Below are 19,443 nucleotides of genomic sequence, written 5' to 3'. Positions count from 1 at the left end.
AGATGATAGGATGGAAGAGGAGAGAGTAGCGGGGGAGAGAGAGCGAAGGTTGGGACGGCGCGATACCATCCGAGTAGGGGCAGTGTGGGAAGTGTTGGATGAGAGCGAGAGGGAAAAGGATACAAGGTAGTGGTCGGAGACTTGGAGGGGAGTTGCAATGAGGTTAGTGGAAGAACAGCATCTAGTAAAGATGAGGTCGAGCGTATTGCCTGCCTTGTGAGTAGGGGGGGAAGGTGAGAGGGTGAGGTCAAAAGAGGAGAGGAGTAGAAAGAAGGAGGCAGAGAGGAATGAGTCAAAGGTAGACGTGGGGAGGTTAAAGTCGCCCAGAACTGTGAGAGGTGAGCCGTCCTCAGGAAAGGAGCTTATCAAGGCATCAAGCTCATTGATGAACTCTCCGAGGGAACCTGGAGGGCGATAAATGATAAGGATGTTAAGCTTGAAAGGGCTGGTAACTGTGACAGCATGGAATTCAAAGGAGGTGATAGACAGATGGGTAAGGGGAGAAAGAGAGAATGACCACTTGGGAGAGATGAGGATCCCGGTGCCACCACCCCGCTGACCAGAAGCTCTCGGGGTGTGCGAGAACACGTGGGCGGACGAAGAGAGAGCAGTAGGAGTGGCAGTGTTATCTGTGGTGATCCATGTTTTTACGTCAGTGCCAAGAAGTCGAGGGACTGGAGGGAGGCATAGGCTGAGATGAACTCTGCCTTGTTGGCCGCAGATCGGCAGTTCCAGAGGCTACCGGAGACCTGGAACTCCACGTGGGTCGTGCGCGCTGGGACCACCAGATTAGGGTGGCCGCGGCCACGCGGTGTGGAGCGTTTGTATGGTCTGTGCAGAGAGGAGAGAACAGGGATAGACAGACACATAGTTGACAGGCTACAGAAGAGGCTACGCTAATGCAAAGGAGATTGGAATGACAAGTGGACTACACGTCTCGAATGTTCAGAAAGTTAAGCTTACGTAGCAAGAATCTTATTGACTAAAATGATTAAAATGATACAGTACTGCTGAAGTAGGCTAGCTGGCAGTGGCTGCGTTGTTGACTTTGTAGGCTAGCTGGCAGTGGCTGCGTTGCTGACACTACACTAATCAAGTCGTTCCGTTGAGTGTAATAGTTTCTACAGTGCTGCTATTCGGGGGCTAGCTGGCTAGCTAGCAGTGTTGATTACGTTACGTTGCGTTAAAAGAACGACAATAGTTGGCTAGCTAACCTAGAAAATCGCTCTAGACTACACAATTATCTTTGATACAAAGACGGCTATGTAGCTAGATATGTAGCTAGCTACGATCAAACAAATCAAACCGTTGTACTGTAATGAAATGAAATGAAAATGTGATACTACCTGCGGAGCGAAATGCGGATGCGACCGCTTGCTCCAACCCGGGCCCTATTACCAGGGCCCTGTGCACTATTTTTTACCAGGACCATGTGCACTATTTATTACCAGGGCCCTGTGCACTATTTATTACCAGGGTCCTGTGCACTATTTATTACCAAGGCCCTGTGCACTATTTATTACCAGGGCCCTGTGCACTATTTATTACCAGGGCCATGTGCACTATTTATTACCAGGGCCCTGTGCACTATTTATTACCAGGGCCCTGTGCACTATTTATTACCAGGGCCACACACGCTCACACATACACACACACCCACACACACACGGTCACACATACACACACAACCACACACCCGCACACGCACACACGCTCACACATACACACACCCACACACCCGCACACGCACACACACATACTCACAGACACAGTGAGGCAATTTGGATGTCCAGACAGGGGTTCCGGGCTCTCGTCCGTAGCAGGTGAGTGTAGAGCCGTCCTGCAGGATGAAGCCGGAGTAGCAGCTGTACTGGATGGTGGTCCCAACCAGGAGTTTAGGGTCTGACAGAGACCTGGTGGAATGTTCTACATGACCCGGATCTGAACAGTACATTACTGGAGAGAGAGAGAGAAGTGAAGTGAAAAATGAAACAAGTTAGTTAAATATAGATGATTGTTCATGTAATAATTGATAGGTACAACTTTCAAAGCAGTAGTAGGAGTTAAGGGTAATATACGCATTCATGTTATGAACTTATCATTCAATTTGTCGTTATCGTGGTAATTGATTTTTGTCCATATCGCCCAGCTCTAACACGCGCACACACACACACACACACACACACACACACACACACACACACACACACACACACACACACACACACACACACACACACACACACACACACACACACACACACACACACACACACACACACACACACAGCCTCCCCCAACCCCCTCTCGTTAACTCACTCTTCTCGCAAAAGGGGGGCTGTGTGCTCCAGGTGAGATCTAGCTGACAGGTCAGAGTCTCTCGTCCAACCAGGTCATAGCCGGGGTCACACTGGTAGGTGATGCGAGCACCCCGCACCAGGGCAGTATGGGACGTGGTCTTCCAGCCATTCTGGATCTCCGGGAGGTCCGGGCACGAGTCGTTACGGGACACCTCTGTTACCATGGAGACACACAGACACATGGAACTTTCATTTATAAGCGCTTCTAGTGATTTATATCGAATGTATTTTGTTTGTGTGTGTGTCCGAGTGTAGTGTGTGTGTGTGTGTCCGAGTGTAGTGTGTGTGTGTGTGTGTGTGTGTGTGTGTGTGTGTGTGTGTGTGTGTGTGTGTGTGTGTGTGTGTGTGTGTGTGTGTGTGTGTGTGTGTGTGTGTGTGTGTGTGTGTGTGTGTGTGTGTACAGTATTCCAGTGCGTTTCTGTGTAACTGGTCCACTGGGATGAGCAAGTCAGGCTTCTTGGTTCAATTATTAATTTATATTGACTGGCTTTCTCATTTATCTAGCTAGCTATCCTCTACTGTGCCTTCACACACACACTGCTAACGGACACACACACACACACACACACGGTCACACACATACACACACACGCACATGCACACACAAAATAACAAAGGAGAAGTAAGGATGTCTTTCTGATTGTCTCACTGGAGAAAGAAGTGTTTTTTGTTTTACTATCCCTGTAGGGAACAGAAGTCCTCACAAGGAGAGTAAAACAAGGAAAATGGGGGACATTTTGCCGGATCCCCACAAGGAAAAACAGCATTTTGAGCTTAGGGGTTAGGTTTAGGGTTAGAATTAGGGTTTTGGGTTTAGGTTAAGGAAAATAGGATTTTGAATGGGAATCAATTGTTAGTAAAAACAAACATTTATGTGTGTGTGTGTACGGATGTGTAAAGTGTATACGTAGAATGACTGAGTGTGCATCATTTATATGCATAATGTGATTTTATGCTTTTGTTTCCTTCTGTGAACGAGAAGTGCATTCCAAGTAATTGTGTGTGTGTGTATCTGTAAAGGATGATGAGACAAATTGTCATGTTTTGTCTTAGATTGTCTTGTCATTTTGCTTTTCCCTCTGTTCATTTTCCCCCTGCTGGTCTTTTTAGGTTCGTTCCCCTTTTTCTCTCTCCCTTCCTCTCTCTCTTCTCTCTATCGTTCCGTTCCTGCTCCCAGCTGTTCCTATTCCCCTAATCAATCATTTAGTCTTCCCACACCTGTTCCCGATCCTTTTCCCTGATTAGAGTCCCTATTTCTCTCCTTGTTTTCCGTTCCTGCCCTGTCGGATCCTTGTCTATTGTTCACCGTGCTGTGTCTATGTATCGCCCTGTCGTGTCGTGTTTCCCTCAGATGCTGCGTGGTGAGCAGGTGTCTGAGTCTGCTACGTTCAAGTGCCTTCCCGAGGCAACCTGCAGTTCTTGATCAAGTCTCCAGTCTGTTCTCGTCATTACGAGTAGAATTATGCCTTTTGATTGTAAAGTTACTTTACTGGATTAAAAACTCTGTTTTCGCCAAGTCGCTTTTGGGTCCTCATTCACCTGCATAACACAAATAGGATGTGATTGAATAAGGAGAGAGAGAGAGAGAGAGAGAGAGAGAGAGAGAGAGAGAGAGAGAGAGAGAGAGAGAGAGAGAGAGAGAGAGAGAGAGAGAGAGAGAGAGAGAGAGAGAGAGAGAGAAAGAGAGAGAGAGAGAGAAAGAGAGAAAGAGAAAGAGAGAAAGAGAAAGAGAGAGAGAGAAAGAGAGAGAGAGAAAGAGAAAGAGAGAATGAGAGATAGAGAGAATGAGAGATAGAGAGAGAATGAGAGATAAAGAGAGAAAGAGAGAGAAAGAGAGAGAAAGAGAGAAAGAGAGAAAGAACAAAGTGAAGGAAGAGAGAAGGGTAGACGAGACAGAAAAAGAGAGTCTGGGACATTACACTGCTCTTTCATTTCCTCATCCTCCTCTTCATCTCTCTCTGACTCTGTTTCAACTCGGCTGCAAAATAGGCTATATCCCATTCAGCTATATCCCATTCAGCTATATCCCATTCAGCTATATCCCATTCAGCTATACTTCCAATATTGGCTTCCATCTCTCGTAAATGAATCTTGTCCCTCACTTTCTCCTTTCTTTCTTTACTTCCCACCCTTTTCCTATCCATCATCGTCTCTTACCCATGTAGTTGATGATGAAGCCCTCTCCCTTGCCGAAGACAAGGCCGGCAGGGTCGGAGTGGAAGGTCACGGTGAGGTCAGGGGTTGTGGACTGTATCTTGAAGGGCCCGGCCCCACCCACGTACTGGCCCAGAATATGGGGGGTGACCTCATCACCATCCATGATGGTCAACATGTCACTGTCACTTAGGTTCAAACTGGAGAGAGAGAGAGAGAGAGAGAGAGAGAGAGAGAGAGAGAGAGAGAGAGAGAGAGAGAGAGAGAGAGAGAGAGAGAGAGAGAGAGAGAGAGAGAGAGAGAGAGAGTGAGAGTGAGAGTGAGAGAGAGAGTTGTTGAATCACTTTCCAATTCTGACAGATGTTTCTAAATGTATTTTTGTCCCAGAGTAAATTATATGAGTGCATATGGTATCAGCTCTATGTGGCTGACTCAGTGTGAGGTAATGGCGTAAGAGTCTACAGGCTGGATGAATGAAATGGAACGCTGGGAGCTGATGACCTCAGAGGCTGGCTAATGAGTAACATCTGGCTAGTGTAACAACCTCTTACCATCATTATTCTGACAGGTGGTTGGTGTGTGTGTGTGTGTGTGCGCGTCTGTCTGTATATTTGTGTGTGAGTGTGTGTATATCACTCACAGCTGTACGTTGAGCAGCACGCGCTTGTCCTCCTCTAGATGTATCCTCCAGCTGCAGTCCTCTCCCTCTCCATACCACTCTGGCCAGTTAGGAGACAGGATAACACCCACTGGACCTGCCAGGTCCCCCCCACACAGAGCTGGAGATGGGGAAGGGGAAAGGGAGAGAGCGGAGGGGAGAGAGAAAAGGTGAGGAGAGGGTGAGGGAGGAAGGGGGGAGGGGAGAAAGAAGGGGGAGAGTGATGAGTTATCCCAATTAAACAGTGTCTCAGTAACACTGTGATATTAGAACTCTCTCAACACACACACACGGGTGCGCACAACCACACACTACAATCTCCCTCCCACACACACCTTTGCAGAGTGGTTCCGTGTCGTTCCAGTAGGGGTCTCTGGCATTGATACACTCTATGACGGGCGGCCCCTGCTCCAGAGAGTGACCAGGATCACAGCTGAACTGCACCACAGCTCCAACCCCATAGACCTGGTCAGTGGTGCTGAAGTTACCATTCTGCAGGTAGGGCTCATAACAGTGCCCACGCTCAAAAGCTGCAGAGGGGGAGGAAAGAAAAGGAGAGGAGGAGGACAGGAGGATGAGAGAGCTGAGGTTAGACAGAAAGGTTATGAAGGTTATGAAATACTGTGTTTATACATGTGTGTGTGCTCTTACCCTCATAACGGATGTTGAAGCCTGTATTGTGGTTAGGTTGGTCTGTGATGAACTGAACCCTGACTGCTGGACCCTCACTGATCACCCCTTCAAATGGTATTGGACCACCCCGCCCAGAGTCAAACAGCACCACAGACCCAGCATCCAGACCGCTCCATAACACAAGTCTGGGGGGAGAAATGTAAATGCATTATAGCACAACTACAGGTTACACATTCAAAGTCTCTCTCTCTCTCTCTCTCTCTCTCTCTCTCTCTCTCTCTCTCTCTCTCTCTCTCTCTCTCTCTCTCTCTCTCTCTCTCTCTCTCTCTCTCTCTCTCTCTCTCTCTCTCTCTCTCTCTCTCTCTCTCACCTGTCAGTGGGTTCGAGGGCCAGTCTCTCCAGGTGCAGGTGTAGTCTCTGTGCAGTGGGGGCCTCCAGGGACCAGGAGCAGGAGCGGTCATGGGTGGCGGTGGGACCCAGGCGGGGAGAGGGGGACAAGATTCTCCCTACTGTAGCATTTTTCACTGACCCTCCACACAGCGCTATGGAGGAACAGGTGTGATGGTAATGATTAGAGTTGATGTGTCTCCCCAGCTCTGCAGCTGGGCATGTTGTTGCTCCAGGCTGCAGCAAAGCATTGAGATGTGGGTGTGTGTGTTCCTGTGTGTGCGTGTGTCTCCCTCTCCTCCCCACCTCTACAGCTTGGCTCCTTGCTGCTCCAGACAGGCAGAGATGTGTTGAGACAGGTGAGAGCCACTGCCCCCTGCAGGTGGTAGCCCATATGGCAATGGAAGCGGGCAGTGCCCCCTGGCAGCAGGTCCAGCACAGACACCTCCCCAAAGTGAGGCCTCCTCGGCAGGGCACAGCTCAGACGGAATACTGCCAGGGGGAGAGGGGGAGGGAGAAGGGGATAGTGTGAAAGATAGAAGGTAAAATAAGAGAGAAGTTGAGAGAGAGATATTTCCATTCTCTATGTGTTTATCTCAAAGCGCTTATCTTATTTTCACCTTAGTCTATTTTATGCTAATCTATTCAATAGTTGGCTTCCTGGTCTATTTTGATCTGAGATGACTACTACTCTCTCCTCTTCTATCCTATCACCTCTCCCGTCTGCTAAATCCTTCTCCCTCCCTTCTCACATCTATTGGTCTCGGTGTGTTTCCAAGGGTATGGAAGTCGGCCATAATAACGGCCATCTTTAAATCAGGCGACCCTGCTGACGTGAGTAACTACAGGCCCATTAGTATACTACCTGTGGTGTCAAAGGTTGTTGAAAAGTGTGTAGCAGAACAACTGATTGCCCACCTCAACAACAGCCCCTTCACATTACACTCCATGCAGTTTGGCTTCAGAGCGAAACACTCCACAGAAACGGCCAACTGCTTTCTTCTGGAAAATGTGAAGTCCAAGATGGACAAAGGGGGTGCTGTTGGGGCTGTGTTTCTGGACCTAAGGAAGGCTTTTGATACTGTTACCCATGAGATTTTCATCACAAAATTGTCCAAGTTCAACTTTTCCCCTGATGCCTTGAGATGGATGAAATCATACCTTGAAGGCAGAACTCAGTGTGTCAGAGTGAGCAATGAGCTGTCGCCCACTCGTAGCTATGATGTGGGCGTGCCCCAAGGGCCAATACTGGGGCCTCTCCTGTTCAGCCTGTACATTAATGATCTGCCTTCTGTCTGTACTGGGTCTGAAGTTCAGATGTATGCAGATGATACAGTGATATATGCAAAGAGCAAACAACAAGCTGCACAAGAACTCACTACTGTAATGGTCCAGGTTACAAAGTGGCTCAGTGACTCAATGTGAAAAAAACTGTTTGCATGTTCTTCACAAAGAGGGCAACAGATGCTACTGAGCCAGATGTCTATGTGTCAGGGGAGAAGCTCCAGGTGGTATCCGATTTTAAGTACCTTGGCATCATACTTGATTCCAACCTCTCTTTTAAAAAGCATGTGAAAAAGGTAATTCAAATAACTAAATTCAATCTAGCTAATTTCCGATTTATACGAAATTGTTTGACTACAGAGGTAGTAAAACTGTACTTCAAATCTACGATACTCCCCCACTTAACATACTGCTTGATTAGTTGGGCCCAAGCTTGCTGTACAACATTAAAACCTATTCAGTCTGTCTACAAACAGGCTCTCAAAGTGCTTGATAGGAAGCCCAATAGCCATCATCATTGTCACATCCTTAGAAAACATGAGCTCTTGAGTTGGGAAAATCTTGTGCAATACACCGACACATGTCTTGTATTCAAGATCCTTAATGGCCTGGCTCCCCCTCCACTCAATATTTTTGTTAAACAGAAAACCCAGACATATGGCAGCAGATCCACAAGGTCTGCCATGAGAGGTGACTGTATTGTTCCCCTAAGGAAAAGCACCTTTAGTAAATCTGCATTCTCTGTGAGAGCTTCCCATGTCTGGAATACACTGCCATCAGACACACATAACTGCACCACCTATCACACTTTCACAAAATGCTTGAAGACATGGCTAAAGGTCAATCAGATTTGTGAACATGGACCCTAGCTGTGTGTTGCCACTTTCAATGTTGTCTGTAGCTTGTGAGGTGTGGAAACACTTTGTTGCTTTTATGAAATTTGTCTTGCTGCTTTTTGTTCTATGTTGCTCTGTCTGTATGCTATGTCTTGCTTGTCCTATGTTGCTATGTTGCTATGTCTATGGTGCTATTGTCTATATTGTAATTGTTTTTAATAACCTGCCCAGGGATGATTAATGTGATTAATGTGCACTGTCCCTGTAAAAATAAACTAAACTAAACTAAACTAAAATAAACTAAACTAAACTCCTGTCTCCTGATTCTGCCTCGTCGACCCTACTCTCCTCCCTTACAGCATCCTATGACTCGCATTTTCCTCTTTCTTCCCAGCCGGCTCGGCCCTCCTGTCCTGCTCCGTGGCGGAGTGACTCATTGTGAGCTTACAGAACAGGGCTGCGGGCAGCTGAGCGAAAATGGAGGAAAACTAAACTTCAGGAGGACCTATCATCCTTTCACTCCCTCTTCTCTACCTTCTCTTCCTCTGCATCTGCTACTAAAGCCACTTTCTACCACTACCTCTAAATATCAAGCTTCTGCCTCTAATCATAGGAAACATTTTTACACCTTCTCCTCCCTCCTTAATCCTCCAACCCTCCCTCTCTGTGGACAACTTTGTCAACTACTTTGAAAAAAGTTCACGACATCCGCTACTTATTCACTCAGCCTATTGAGTCCACTGGTCTCACTCACAAAGAACTCCCATATGCCTCTTTCTCCCCTCTCTCCCCAGATGAAATCCTGTGACTAGTGAGGTCTGGCCGCTCAACAACCTGCCTGCCCATTTGACCCCATCCCCTCCTCCCTTCTCCAGACCATCGCTGGAGACATTTTCCCATCCCTCATCGACTCCTAACTGACCACTGGCTGCATCACCTCTGACTTCAAAATGTCCCGAGCCGCTCCCCTCCTCAAGAAACCAACACTCGACTAATCTGAAGTCAAAAACTATAGACTATTATCCCTTCTTTCTTTTCTTTCCAAAACACTCGAGGGTGCTGTCTCTGATCAACTTATATCTCGGATCTCATTATCTCTCTCAGAACCATCTTCTTAACCCTAACCAGTCAGGCTTCAAGACAGGTCACTCAACCGGGACTGCTTTTCTCTGTCACGGAGGCTCTTCTCACTGCCAAAGCTGATTTCTCTCCTCATCGTCCTGCCTTCGACACCATGAACCATCAGATCTTCCTCTCCAGGCTCTCAGGGCTAGGCATCTCAGGCTCTGCCTCCTCTCCAGCCTCTCAGGGCTGGGCGTCTCAGGCTCTGCGTCCTCTCCAGCCTCTCAGGGCTGGGCATCTCAGGCTCTGCCTCCTCTCCTGCTTCTCAGGGCTGGGCGTCTCATGCTCTGCCTCCTCTCCTGCCTCTCAGGGCTGGGCGTCTCAGGCTCTGCCTCCTCTCTAGTCTCTCAGGGCTGGGCGTCTCAGGCTCTGCTTCCTCTCCTGCTTCTCAGGGCTGGGCGTCTCAGGCTCTGCCTCCTTTCCAACCTCTCAGGGCTGGGCGTCTCAGGCTCTGCCTCTTCTCCAGCCTCTCAGGGCTGGGCGTCTCAGGCTCTGCCTCCTCTCTAGTCTCTCAGGGCTGGGCGTCTCAGGCTCTGCTTCCTCTCCTGCTTCTCAGGGCTGGGCGTCTCAGGCTCTGCCTCCTTTCCAACCTCTCAGGGCTGGGCGTCTCAGGCTCTGCCTCTTCTCCAGCCTCTCAGGGCTGGGGGTCTCAGGCTCTGCCTTCTCTCCAGCCTCTCAGGGCTGGGCACAATCTTGGACTGCATCCTACCTGGGCAGGTGACGTGGAAAGGATCTGTGTCTGCACCACGTATTCTCACTACTGGTGTCCTCCAGGGCTCGGTTCTAGAATCTCTCCTCGTCTCTCTAAACACCAAGTTACTAGGCTCTGTCATATCCTCACATGGCCCCTCCTATCATTGATATGCAGATAATACAGATAACTACTTCCTCCTTCCCCCCTTCTGACACCCAGGTAGCGACATGCATCTTCTGCGTGCCTGGCAGATATCTCAACTTGGATGTCGGCCCACCACCTCAAGCTCAACAAGAAGGCGCTACTCTTCCTCCCTGGGAAGGCCTGCCCTCTCAAAGACCTCTCTATCACGGTTGACAACTCCACAGTGTCACCCTCCCAGAGTACAAAGAACCTTGGTGTGACCCTGAACAACATCTGTCGTTCTCTACAAACATCAAAGCAGTGACCCATCCTTAGCGTACACCCTTACCTCACACAGGAAGCGGTGCAGGTCCTAATCCATGCTCTTGTCTTCTCCTAACTGGACTACTGCAACTCGCTATTGGCTGGGTTCCCCTCTTGTGCCATCAAACCCCTGCAACTTATCCAGATTGCTGCAGCCCGCCTGGTTTTCAACCTTCCCAAGTTCTCTCATGTCACCCCGCTCGCATCCACTACAAGCCCATGGTGCTTACCTACGTTACAGCAAGAGGAACTGCCCCTCCCTACCTTCAGGCTATGCTCAAACCTTGCAACCCGAGCACTCCGTTCTGCCATCTCAGGTCTCTTAACCCACCCACCACTACGGGTGGGCAGCTCCCGCTCAGCCCAGAGGCTGTCTTCTCTGACCTGGCATCCCAATGGTGGAATCAGCTTACCCCTGAAGCTAGGATAGTAGAGACCCTGCCCATCTTCCGAAAACATCTGAAACAGTATCTTAAATAATCCTCCCCTCACCTCAACCCCCCCCCACCCCCAAATAAAATAAAATAAAAACCTGAACCCCCCCCCACCTTCAAGCTCGGACTCTACTGAATGTACTTTCTATAACTGTGATATGTGGTTGTCCTACCTATCTATTTTTACAATGAATGCACTAACTGTAAATTGCTTTGGATACGAGCGCCTGCTAAATGACTCAATTTAAAAAAAAACTGGATAGGCCAGACTAATGGATATATGACTGGACAGGCCAGACTAATGGATATATGACTGGATAGGCCAGACTAATGGATATATGACTGGACAGGCCAGACTAATGGATATATGACTGGACAGGCCAGACTAATGGATATATGACTGGACAGGCCAGACTAATGGATATATGACTGGACAGGCTAGACTAATGGATATATGACTGGACAGGCCAGACTAATGGATATATGACTAGATAGGCCAGACTAATGGATATATGACTGGATAGGCCAGAATAACAGAGAGAGGAGAGGACAGGCCAGACTAATGGATATATGACTGGACAGGACAGACTAATGGATATATGACTGGATAGGCCAGAATAACAGAGAGAGAGGAGAGGACAGGCCAGGTGAAAGGCAAGTAGTTTGCGATGTTAACTCCATCTATCCATTCCTGTCCTATCTGAACTGACACAGACAGTACACCAGTGTGAGATGACAGAGGAAGACATTACAGGTGACACACACACACACACACACCCCACACACACACACACGCACACAGCTGCATAATGAGATGAAAACCAATTAATCACAGCTAATCAGTTAATTGATACGACATCCAATCACAGTGCTAATTGATTACAAAACAAGATTAAGTGGTTAGGCCATTAATAGATCAGGTAGACAGAGACTCAACAACCCCTTAGTAGTTAGGACCTAATGAAGGCTTTGAATTAAAAACATGAACAATTTTGTGTGTGACTGTGTGTGTGTGGCGCGTGATAGTGTGCGACTGTGTGTGTGATTGTGTGTGTGTGCTCACTTTGGTAGTGTAGCTGGAACATGCCTATGCTCCCTTCAGGTGAGGAGCGGTAGTATACTGAGATGGTATTGGTCGGACTTCGGATCACCTGACCCTCCAACAGCAGTGTGTGATTGGCCAGTACCAGCAAGGCCCCGCCCTCATCCACCCCTCTGATTGACAGCTGCTCTCCCTCTGACAGATTCACACTCTTCACCTAAGAAGAGAGAGAGAGAGAGAGAGAGAGAGAGAGAGAGAGAGAGAGAGAGAGAAGAGAGATATTGAGAGAAGAGCGAAGGTGAGAGGAAGGAGAGAAAGGCAGACAGTGAGAGAAAGGGGAGAGGCAGACAGTGCGAGATAAAGGGGAGAGGCGGACAGTGCGAGATAAAGGGGAGAGGCAGACAGTGAGAGATAAAGGGGAGAGGCAGACAGTGAGAGATAAAGGGGAGAGGCAGACAGTGCGAGATACAGGGGAGAGGCAGACAGTGCGAGATAAAGGGGAGAGGCAGACAGTTAGAGATAAAGGGAAGAGGCAGACAGTGAGAGATAAAGGGGAGAGGCAGACAGTGCGAGATACAGGGGAGAGGCAGACAGTGCGAGATAAAGGAGAGAGGCAGACAGTGCGAGATAAAGGGGAGAGGCAGACAGTGCGAGTTAAAGGGGAGTGGCAGACAGTGTGAAATAAAGGAGAGACTCAGACAGTGCGAGATAAAGGGGAGAGGCAGACAGAAGGAGATAAAGGGGTGAGGCAGACAGAAGGAGATAAAGGGGTGAGGCAGACAGTGCGAGATACAGGGGAGAGGCAGACAGTGAGAGATAAAGGGGAGAGACAGACAGTGCGAGATAAAGGGGAGAGGCAGACAGTGTGAGATAAAGGGGAGAGGCAGACAGTTAGAGATAAAGGGAGAGCAGACAGTGAGAGATAAAGGGGAGAGGCAGACAGTGCGAGATAAAGGGGAGAGGCAGACAGTGCGACAGACAGTGCGAGATTAAAGGGGAGAGGCAGACAGTGTGAAATAAAGGAGAGACTCAGACAGTGCGAGATAAAGGGGAGAGGCAGACAGAATGAGATAAAGGGGTGAGGCAGACAGAAGGAGATAAAGGGGTGAGGCAGACAGTGCGAGATACAGGGGAGAGGCAGACAGTGCGAGATAAAGGGGAGAGACAGACAGTGCGAGATAAAGGGGAGAGGCAGACAGTGTGAGATAAAGGGGAGAGGCAGACAGTTAGAGATAAAGGGGAGAGGCAGACAGTGAGAGATAAAGGGGAGAGGCAGACAGTGCGAGATACAGGGGAGAGGCAGACAGTGCGAGATAAAGGGGAGAGGCAGACAGTGCGAGATAAAGGGGAGAGACAGACAGTGCGAGATAAAGGGGAGAGGCAGACAGTGCGAGATAAAGGGGAGAGGCAGACAGTGTGAAATAAAGGAGAGAGGCAGACAGTGCGAGATAAAGGGGAGAGGCAGACAGAAGGAGATAAAGGGGTGAGGCAGACAGAAGGAGATAAAGGGGTGAGGCAGACAGTGCGAGATACAGGGGAGAGGCAGACAGTGCGAGATAGAGGGGAGAGACAGACAGTGCGAGATAAAGGGGAGAGGCAGACAGTGTGAGATAAAGGGGAGAGGCAGACAGATGGAGATAAAGGGGAAAGGCAGACAGAAGGAGATAAAGGGGTGAGGCAGACAGAAGGAGATAAAGGGGTGAGGCAGACAGAAGGAGATAAAGGGGTGAGGCAGACAGTGTGAAATAAAGGAGAGAGGCAGACAGTGCGAGATAAAGGGGAGAGGCAGACAGAAGGAGATAAAGGGGAGAGGCAGACAGAAGGAGATAAAGAGGCAGACAGTGTGAGATAAAGGGGAGAGGCAGACAGTGCGAGATAAAGGGGAGAGGCAGACAGTGCGAGATAGAGGGGAGAGACAGACAGTGCGAGATAAAGGGGAGAGGCAGACAGTGCGAGATAAAGGGGAGAGGCAGACAGAAGGAGATAAAGGGGTGAGGCAGACAGAAGGAGATAAAGGGGAGAGGCAGACAGTGCGAGATAAAGGGGAGAGGCAGACAGTGCGAGATAAAGGGGAGAGGCAGACAGTGCGAGATAAAGGGGAGAGGCAGACAGTGGGAGATAAAGGGGAGAGGCAGACAGTTAGAGATAAAGGGGAGAGGCAGACAGTGAGAGATAAAGGGGAGAGGCAGACAGTGCGAGATACAGGGGAGAGGCAGACAGTGCGAGATAAAGGGGAGAGACAGACAGTGCGAGATAAAGGGGAGAGGCAGACAGTGCGAGATAAAGGGGAGAGGCAGACAGTGTGAAATAAAGGAGAGAGGCAGACAGTGCGAGATAAAGGGGAGAGGCAGACAGAATGAGATAAAGGGGTGAGGCAGACAGAAGGAGATAAAGGGGTGAGGCAGACAGTGCGAGATACAGGGGAGAGGCAGACAGTGCGAGATAGAGGGGAGAGACAGACAGTGCGAGATAAAGGGGAGAGGCAGACAGTGTGAGATAAAGGGGAGAGGCAGACAGAAGGAGATAAAGGGGAAAGGCAGACAGAAGGAGATAAAGGGGTGAGGCAGACAGTGCGAGATACAGGGGAGAGGCAGACAGTGCGAGATAAAGGGGAGAGGCAGACAGTGAGAGATAAAGGGGAGAGGCAGACAGTGCGAGATAAAGGGAGAGGCAGACAGTGCGAGATAAAGGGGAGAGACAGACAGTGCGAGATAAAGGGGAGAGGCAGACAGTGCGAGATAAAGGGGAGAGGCAGACAGTGTGAGATAAAGGGAGAGGCAGACAGTGCGAGATAAAGGGGAGAGGCAGACAGAAGGAGATAAAGGGGTGAGGCAGACAGAAGGAGATAAAGGGGTGAGGCAGACAGTGCGAGATACAGGGGAGAGGCAGACAGTGCGAGATAGAGGGGAGAGACAGACAGTGCGAGATAAAGGGGAGAGGCAGACAGTGTGAGATAAAGGGGAGAGGCAGACAGAAGGAGATAAAGGGGAAAGGCAGACAGAAGGAGATAAAGGGGAGAGGCAGACAGAAGGAGATAAAGGGGTGAGGCAGACAGTGCGAGATAAAGGGGAGAGGCAGACAGTGCGAGATAAAGGGGAGAGGCAGACAGTGCGAGATAAAGGGGAGAGGCAGACAGTGCGAGATAAAGGGGAGAGGCAGACAGTGCGAGATAAAGGGGAGAGGCAGACAGTGGGAGATAAAGGGGAGAGACAGACAGTGAGAGATAAAGGGGAGAGGCAGACAGTGAGAGATAAAGGGGAGAGGCAGACAGTGAGAGATAAAGGGGAGAGGCAGACAGTGCGAGATAAAGGGGAGCGGCAGACAGTGCGAGATAAAGGGGAGAGACAGACAGTGCGAGATAAAGGGGAGAGGCAGACAGTGAGAGAAAGGGGAGAGGCAGACAGTGCGAGATAAAGGGGAGAGGCGGACAGTGCGAGATAAAGGGGAGAGGCAGACAGTTAGAGATAAAGGGGAGAGGCAGACAGTGCGAGATACAGGGGAGAGGCAGACAGTGCGAGATACAGGGGAGAGGCAGACAGTGCGAGATAAAGGGGAGAGACAGACAGTGGGAGATAAAGGGGAGAGGCAGACAGTGCGAGATAAAGGGGAGAGACAGACAGTGCGAGATAAAGGGGAGAGGCAGACAGAAGGAGATAAAGGGGAGAGGCAGACAGTGAGAGATAAAGGGGAGAGACAGACAGTGAGAGATAAAGGGGAGAGGCAGACAGAAGTAGATAAAGGGGTGAGGCAGACAGTGTGAGATAAAGGGGAGAGACAGACAGTGAGAGATAAAGGGGAGAGGCAGACAGTGAGAGATAAAGGGGCAGAGGCAGACAGTGAGAGATAAAGGGGAGAGGCAGACAGTGAGAGATAAAGGGGAGAGGCAGACAGTGAGAGATAAAGGGGAGAGGCAGACAGTGAGAGATAAAGGGGAGAGGCAGACAGTGAGAGATAAAGGGGAGAGGCAGACAGAAGGAGATAAAGGGGAGAGACAGACAGTGCGAGATAAAGGGGAGAGGCAGACAGTGAGAGATAAAGGGGAGAGGCAGACAGTGCGATATAAAGGGGAGAGGCAGACAGTGCAAGATAAAGGGGAGAGGCAGACAGTGGGAGATAAAGGGGAGAGGCAGACAGTGTGAAATAAAGGGGAGAGGCAGACAGTGCGAGATAAAGGGGAGAGGCAGACAGAAGGAGATAAAGGGGTGAGGCAGACATAAGGAGATAAAGGGGTGAGGCAGACAGTGAGAGATAAAGGGGAGAGACAGACAGTGAGAGATAAAGGGGAGAGGCAGACAGTGAGAGATAAAGGGGAGAGGCAGACAGAAGGAGATAAAGGGGAGAGGCAGACAGTGAGAGATAAAGGGGAGAGGCAGACAGTGAGAGATAAAGGGGAGAGGCAGACAGTGCGAGATAAAGGGGAGACAGACAGAAGGAGATAAAGGGGAGAGGCAGACAGAAGGAGATAAAGAGGAGAGGCAGACAGTGAGTGAGAATTCTCAGAAACCATAGATACTGTTAATGACACTGCACATCTCTTTTGAGATCTCTTCTTAGTGCTTGACTGCAATAAAGAGGACCTGGAACAGCACCAGTGTTGTGTGGAGGAAGGCCCGAGAAATTGCCAAAGACTCCAGCCACTGTTCACTCTGCTGCCGTCTGGCAAATGGTACCGAAGCATAGGGTCCGGGACCAACAGACTCCAAGACAGCTTCTACCCCCAAGCCATAGGATTGTTGAATAGCCAAATGTCAATTAATGGTACTCAAACTATCTGCACTGACTCTATCTTGCACTGACCCTATGCACACTCACAAGACTTAATATACACACCATATACACACTCACGAGACTTAATATACACACCATATACACACTCACAAGACTTAATATACACACCATATACACACTCACAAGACTTAATATACACACCATATACACACTCACAAGACTTAATATACACACCATATACACACTCACAAGACTTAATATACACACCATATACACACTCACTAGACTTAATATACACACCATATACACACTCACTAGACTTAATATACACACCATATACACACTCACGAGACTTAATATACACACCATATAACACACTCACAAGACTTAATATACACACCATATACACACTCACAAGACTTAATATACACACCATATACACACTCACAAGACTTAATATACACACCATATACACACTCACAAGACTTAATATACACACCATATACACACTCACAAGACTTAATATACACACCATATACACACTCACAAGACTTAATATACACACCATATACACACTCACAAGACTTAATATACACACCATATACACACTCACAAGACTTAATATACACACCATATACACACTCACAAGACTTAATATAATATACACACCATATACACACTCACTCACAAGACTTAATATACACACCTTAATATACACACTCACAAGACTTAATATACACACCATATACACACTCACAAGACTTAATATGCACACCATATACACACTCACTAGACTTAATATACACACCATATACACACTCACTAGACTTAATATACACACCATATACACACTCACTAGACTTAATATACACACTCATTAGACTTAATATACACACCATATACACACTCACTAGACTTAATATACACACCATATACACACTCACTAGACTTAATATACACACCATATACACACTCACTCACACAAACTCACAGTACACACTAGACTTAATATACCACCACAAATCTCTCACACATTCAAACACTCACACAAACACACACACACAAACACACACACACACACACACACACACACACACACACACACACACACACACACACACACACACACACACACACACACACACACACACACACACACACACACACACACACACACACACACACACACACACACACACACACACACACACACACACGCATACAGACACAACACAAACAAACAAACAAACATACATACATAGCTCCACATTGATCTGGTACTCCCTGTATATAGCTCCACGTTGATCTGGTACTGGTATTCCCTGTATATAGCTCCACATTGATCTGGTACACCCTGTATATAGCTCCACATTGATCTGGTACTGGTAATCCCTTTATTTAGCTCCACATTGACCTGGTACTAGTACTCGCTGTATATAGCTCCACATTGATCTGGTACTGGTACTCCCTGTATATAGCTCCACATTGATCTGGTACTGGTAATCCCTTTATTTAGCTCCACATTGACCTGGTACTAGTACTCGCTGTATATAGCTCCACATTGATCTGGTACACCCTGTATATAGCTCCACATTGATCTGGTACTGGTAATCCCTTTATTTAGCTCCACATTGACCTGGTACTAGTACTCCCTGTATATAGCTCCACATTGATCTGGTACTGGTACTCCCTGTATATAGCTCCACATTGACCTGGTACTAGTACTCCCTGTATATAGCTCCACATTGATCTGGTACTGGTAATCCCTTTATTTAGCTCCACATTGACCTGGTACTAGTACTCGCTGTATATAGCTCCACATTGATCTGGTACTGGTACTCCCTGTATATAGCTCCACATTGATCTGGTACTGGTAATCCCTTTATATAGCTCCACATTGATCTGGTACTGGTAATCCCTTTATATAGCTCTACATTGATCTGGTACTGGTATTCCCTGTATATAGCTCCACATTGACCTGGTACTGGTAATCCCTTTATATAGCTCTACATTGATCTGGTACTCCCTGTATATAGCTCCACATTGATCTGGTACGGGTACTCCCTGTATATAGCTCCACATTGATCTGGTACGGGTACACCCTGTATATAGCTCCACATTGATCTGGTACACCCTGTATATAGCTCAACATTGATCTGGTACACCCTGTATATAGCTCAACATTGATCTGGTACGGGTACTCGCTGTATATAGCTCCACATTGATCTGGTACGGGTACTCCCTGTATATAGCTCCACATTGATCTGGTACGGATACACCCTGTATATAGCTCCACATTGATCTGGTATGGGTACTCCCTGTATATAGCTCCACATTGATCTGGTACGGGTACACCCTGTATATAGCTCCACATTGATCTGGTACGGGTACACCCTGTATATAGCTCCACATTGATCTGGTACTGGTATTCCCTGTATATAGCTCCACATTGATCTGGTACGGGTACACCCTGTATATAGCTCCACATTGATCTGGTACTGGTATTCCCTGTATATAGCTCCACATTGATCTGGTACTGGTATTCCCTGTATATAGCTCCACATTGATCTGGTATGGGTACACCCTGTATAAGCTCCACATTGATCTGGTACTGGTAATCCCTGTATATATTTCCACATTGACCTGGTACTTGTTCTCCCTGTA

At 48.2% G+C, this 19,443-nt stretch overlaps 1 protein-coding gene across 2 annotated transcripts in view; it reads right to left on the bottom strand.

Annotated features, from left to right (window-relative positions):
- The window catches only part of LOC124049123 (seizure 6-like protein), a 75,409-nt gene that overhangs the window by 14,471 nt on the left and 41,495 nt on the right, over positions 1 to 19,443 (bottom strand). For both annotated transcript variants that reach the window (XM_046370479.1, XM_046370480.1), the window contains exons 4-12: positions 12,073 to 12,268; positions 6,499 to 6,684; positions 6,176 to 6,347; positions 5,824 to 5,990; positions 5,508 to 5,702; positions 5,155 to 5,293; positions 4,518 to 4,714; positions 2,320 to 2,514; positions 1,765 to 1,956 (exon numbers count right to left, since the gene is read on the bottom strand). In XM_046370479.1, coding sequence (XP_046226435.1) covers positions 1,765 to 1,956; positions 2,320 to 2,514; positions 4,518 to 4,714; positions 5,155 to 5,293; positions 5,508 to 5,702; positions 5,824 to 5,990; positions 6,176 to 6,347; positions 6,499 to 6,684; positions 12,073 to 12,268 — 1,639 coding nt within the window. The remainder of the gene's footprint in view (positions 1 to 1,764; positions 1,957 to 2,319; positions 2,515 to 4,517; positions 4,715 to 5,154; positions 5,294 to 5,507; positions 5,703 to 5,823; positions 5,991 to 6,175; positions 6,348 to 6,498; positions 6,685 to 12,072; positions 12,269 to 19,443) is intronic.

Source organism: Oncorhynchus gorbuscha, linkage group LG11 (genome assembly GCF_021184085.1).
Source record: "Oncorhynchus gorbuscha isolate QuinsamMale2020 ecotype Even-year linkage group LG11, OgorEven_v1.0, whole genome shotgun sequence".
Classification (NCBI taxonomy): Eukaryota; Metazoa; Chordata; class Actinopteri; order Salmoniformes; family Salmonidae; genus Oncorhynchus; species Oncorhynchus gorbuscha.
This window is presented reverse-complemented; position numbering and strand designations above follow the sequence as displayed.